This window comes from Nanorana parkeri, unplaced genomic scaffold (genome assembly GCF_000935625.1).
Source record: "Nanorana parkeri isolate BGI_ZX_2015 unplaced genomic scaffold, ASM93562v1 scaffold115, whole genome shotgun sequence".
In the NCBI taxonomy this organism is placed as follows: domain Eukaryota; kingdom Metazoa; phylum Chordata; class Amphibia; order Anura; family Dicroglossidae; genus Nanorana; species Nanorana parkeri.
In genome coordinates, this window is record NW_017306383.1 from 152,800 (window position 1) to 157,812 (window position 5,013).

General features: G+C 46.0%; 1 protein-coding gene across 4 annotated transcripts in view; it reads left to right on the top strand.

The window, feature by feature from the left end:
- Positions 1-4,372: 4,372 nt before the first annotated feature.
- RCHY1 (ring finger and CHY zinc finger domain containing 1) overlaps positions 4,373-5,013 on the top strand; it is a 34,046-nt gene continuing 33,405 nt past the window's right edge. For all 4 annotated transcript variants that reach the window (XM_018553284.1, XM_018553285.1, XM_018553286.1 and 1 more), the window contains exon 1: positions 4,373-4,478. In XM_018553284.1, the coding sequence (XP_018408786.1) occupies positions 4,401-4,478 (78 nt within the window). In that variant the 5' untranslated portion in view covers positions 4,373-4,400. The remainder of the gene's footprint in view (positions 4,479-5,013) is intronic.

Consider the following 5,013-nt stretch of genomic DNA (forward strand, 5'->3'; position numbering starts at 1 on the left):
GGACAGAGGGGGGGGGGGGCGGTGGGGAGGGTTGAGGGAGCTCTCCTCACCACTGGGTGACAACTACTCTCATTGTCGATTATTATCGATTAGTTGGTTACAGCCCTGTTATTTTTTTTTTTTGCCACCTAATTTATAGAGGTAGCAATGTGGGCTACCCCTTGGCCAATCACCTTTTGTGCTGATAACCTGCAAATTATTTGCCTCTGTAGTGGCTGTAGGTTATGCGGACAAGCCAGTTTTGATGGCTGGGTTGGAGTTAGGATTTCACTAGACACTAGTGCATCATCTCAATCACAGCGAGTCCAAACACCACAGGGCTGCTGTGAGCAAAGACCTCTCCTTCCCTGCTGAGTAGCCTTTGCAAGGTTTGTAAGGATTTTTTTGATGGTTTGTGAGGTGACAGTTAATTATCTTTATTTACAGGCACAAGTCTACAGGGTCCTGTCAAAAACTAGTTGGCTGCTAGTTGTTAATTTAGGTCTGCAAGCCTATTTAGGCTCTGACTAACAGCATTTGTCCATTTGAATGAATTAGGAACACATCTCTAATAGTTTTGTCTCACTTCTATATTTAAGGTTACACACATCAGTGTAATGAAGTTTGGTTGGTTACCATGGAATTTCTTTGTAAATTATCAATGTTCCTTATGTTGCTTTAGCGAATAAGCCACACAAAACCTGCTACTGGAGTCACCAGTCATGCAAATGATGCAGCTGACCCCTGGATGGTACCTAAGCTCTGACAGTAAAGATACAGTAAGTGTAAGTCTGTAAGAGAGCCCACCTGAGACCTTACAGAGCCCACTTGAGACCCTGCACCATGTGACTTTTGTGTGGAACAGCTGATCAGGAGGACTAGTTCAGTCCGCCAGCATCATGATATTTTCAGACAGCAATAGCACTTGGCAAATACTTAAAAAAAGTAATGTGTATATATAACTCTGGGACACGTATTATTTTATCAATACATTATTAAGCCGCAGCATTAGTTATTGTTTAAGAATGGCAAGGATCTCAGTAATGATATTGCTTTCAAGATGAATATTGGAAAGCCAAGGGCCTTATAGGTTTTTGCTATAGGGTTTTATCACATATAGTTACACTACCAAGTGCAAGGTTGGTTATAGATAATATTATTGCAAACAGTAATCCCTGTATTCAGCAAAATCATCTATATAATTTCCTATTTAATAACGTTTAATGTAAAATGTTCTATGGCAATTAAATATTTGCATCCAGGGGAGTAAAAACTGAAGAATATGTTATTTATTGTATAAGCACAAACGACAAGGAGAGGGCCACAAACGACAAGGAGAGGGCTTCACAAACGACAAGGAGAGGGCCGAGGCGCTGAATGCTTTTTTCTCCTCAGTATACACTCAAGAGGGAAACGGGTTTGACACACATGATAAAACTCCCAGTTTAACTCAAAATATACCCCAGTGGTTGACGGAAACCGGGATACAACAAAGACTTAAAATGCTCAATGCAAAATTTACAGAGAACACTGAGCCATTTACCTTAGCCTTTCTCCAGAAGGAGCTTACACTCTAATGATCCTACCACAGACATAGACGTATACAGTACATAAGACAATTTTGTAAACCTGGAGCAAATAAAATAAAATTATTTTTTTCACAGGGCATTACCACCACTAGATGGAGTTGAAGAACTGAAGATTTTTTATGGCCTTTGGCTCCATCTAGTGGCAGCAGTGCCTTGTGAACGGAATTCAACTGCTATACGCTGGGTTGAAGATTCCTAAATCAACCCCTAACTGTTATACATCTTTATCAAATAAATAAACAAATCAAGTGAAGAAGAGGTCAGCATTTCAAAATTAGATTCTACATTTGCACTATGCTTGGCTGAGTAAATGGTACATGCTATTTTGAAATGCTGGTTTTTCCACTACTGGGCTCATGACCTAAGATTTGTGGGATGAAACCATTAACATAAAACAAATTCATTTTAACATTAAACCTATAGGTGAAATAAAATAGACACAGAGGCTGATTTACAAAAGGAATTGAGAATCCTGGTGGAACTTGCGAACTCGGTGTAAATGGATCTATTGAAACTGACAGAACTGTCTCAATCATCTCAGCTGGAGTTTAACAGGCAGGGAAGCTATTTGAAGAAATTGGGAGAGTATTGGAAACATATCAAATATCAGTTTCAGAAGAACTTATCTGTGGTGAAAAACTAAAAATAAATTTGTATTTCTATATTACATTTCCATAAGTTCTATCCCACTCCTAATAACCGGATCAATCTAGAAGTCTGTAAACTTACTCATTGAAGATGATGCCCATGAGATGTACTTCCTCAATGTAATGACACAATTTCACTCAGCCCTGTGAATATGCACTTCCTTGTGTCATAACTCTCACAGAGCCTGCCCTCTGAACTACAAATCAACGTCTGGAAAATGTAATGTATCATTGCTTGCTGGAAGCAATGCATGATGGGAAATGTAGTCTTAAAAATTGGGAATTGTATCACATCAAGCAGCAGGGAAATAGATACAAAGCACACTGGGAATACAGGAAGCTGTTGGGAGTGATGGGCATACGGAAGCCAGCTCTGACTACATAACTGGGTATTTTTTCATCATAGATAGGGTGAGGAAGGATTAAACCCCTGCCAAGTATAACTGCTGTGCAGGGCTCCATTAGATTTTCCCTTAACCACTTGCCGTCCGCATGTTGTAAAAAAACGAACGGACGGCACTGCTGCATTGGCGGGTTGCTGCATTGGCCCTAGCGGGCACGCACGGGCAGAAAAGACCCGACCAATGCAAACACCCGTTACCGGGTGTTAAACATATAGACGATCGGCGGCTCCATAGCCCGCCGATCGTCTATATGTGCTCGTTTTTCGCCAAACCCCTCTCCCCTGACACCTCACCTGCAATCCCGGGATCCGCTGCCCCATCTGCGGCCCGGGATCGGCTCGGAGGGCGCCAGGAGGAGGAGGACGGGAGATCAGCTCCTTGCTGATCTCCGTCCGGGCTGTGAATGCAGAAGTGATGTGTATATACATACTGAGCAAATTTCGGACAGTTCTTAAAGCGGACCTTTACACTCAAAAATCAAATTCTACTAATGCATCCGCCTATGTATGATGATTAAAGGAGAACTATGGGGTTAAGGCTTTTCCCCATAGTTCTCCTTAGGGTAACGGGAGGACACAAACTAGCGTTCTCCCGTCACCCTAAGCTCAGTATACTGCGAGCTACAGCTCGAGGTATACTGAGACGCCGCACTAACTAAGACGCCACAGCTGAAGCGGATCCCGACAATTATGTCTGGATCCGCCCAGCTGGCTCTGCCTATCGAGACGCAGAGCCAGCTGTACCCGCCCCCTCCCCCGTCCGTTCCGCCAGTCAGCGCTGGAGGATCGGAGCGGGGAGGGGGGAATCCAGCCCCTCCACTGTCACGGCAGAGAGCCGTGACAGGATCGAGAGGTGAGCGAACGCCGGTATGTGTTCGCTCACTTCTCGACCTACTGAGCCGACCTGTGACAGTCCCATTGTCACAGGTCGGCTAGAACTATGAGGTGAGTGAAAAGCACTCACCTCATAGTTCTCCTTTAAAAATTGAATTATGTTAAAAATATGCGCAAACGTCACGGGACCTACAAACTCAGCGGCACCGTCTTCTTATCCCATCGGTCCCCTGCTTTGAGATAGCGTATGGCCTGGGCGCAGGGGTGGGCAACTGCAGGCCCTCCAGCTGTGCTTAGACTACAAATTATAATAAGCCTGTGGCTTAGGGTTGCCACCTTTTCTTCAAGCGAAACCCGAACACTCTAGCGACGAGCGGACATTTTTTTGGGGAGAATGAGTCATGGCTTATGCATATGTAAATAGCACCACCCATTCTTATGTAAATATCACAGTTGAGACTGTTTTTAGGGGGGGGCCAGTAGCCCCAATCTTAATTTTGGCTGCCCCTGTCTGCCTGACATCTTGTGTCTGGGTTTCTGCTGCCATGAAACCCGAACACAGCATTCAAAACCCGGACTGTCCGGGTGAATCCAGGACAGGTGGCAACCCTACTGTGGCTGTGAGAGTCTTGCAATGCCTCAAAGAATGACAGAAATGATCTGGCCAGCTGAGGAGAGCAGAGGCCGGCAGGGAACGGCTTTCGGCTGAAGCATGACTGTGGAAAGTTAAAGGATGGTCAGAGTGTGGAGATGTCACTGTATTATGTTCCCTGCAGAGCTCGGAATCCCACACAACGAGCAGCCCGATGTGATGACATCTGTAGGAAGAAGGCTGACTCCATAGTAGCAGCATTCCACTCCCCCCTCTCTCCCCCCACCCACTGCTCCGCAGTCCTCACTCCCTCATGGTGTAATAGGCCGAACTGTTTCCGCTTCCTTAGGCCACACATGGCTGCAAGCTCTGGCTCCGGGGACATGGAGGTGTCGGCTGGCTGCGAGCACTATTCTCGGGGCTGTGAGCTGAGGGTGAGGACGGTCACGGGGGGGGTGAGAGGTCATGTGACAGAGGGGTGACTGTACCCGGTGTGAGCACTGTGTTCTGCATACCGCTTATCACGCTCCATAGTGGGAGGTCATGTGACAGAGGGGTGCTGGTGACTGTCCCTAGAGTGTTCTATATACAGCTCATCACGCTACATATGAGTGTCATGTGACAGAGGGGTGCCCATTATGTGCTCTGCATGCAGCTCATCACACTACATATGGGAAAGTCATGTGACAGAGGGTTGTTGGTGACTGTCCCAGAGTGTACTATATACAGCTCCTCACGTTACATATGAGTGTCAGGTGACAGAAGGGTGCCAGTGATTGCCCATTATGTGCTCTGCATGCAACTCATCAAACTACATATGGGGAAGTCATGTGACAGAGGGGTGCAGGTGACTCTCCGGAGTGTTCTGCATACTGCTCATCACGCTGCATATAGGTGGTCATGTGACAGAGGGGTGCTTGTGACTGTGCATGGTGTGCTCTGCATTCAGCTGATCATGTTACATAGGGG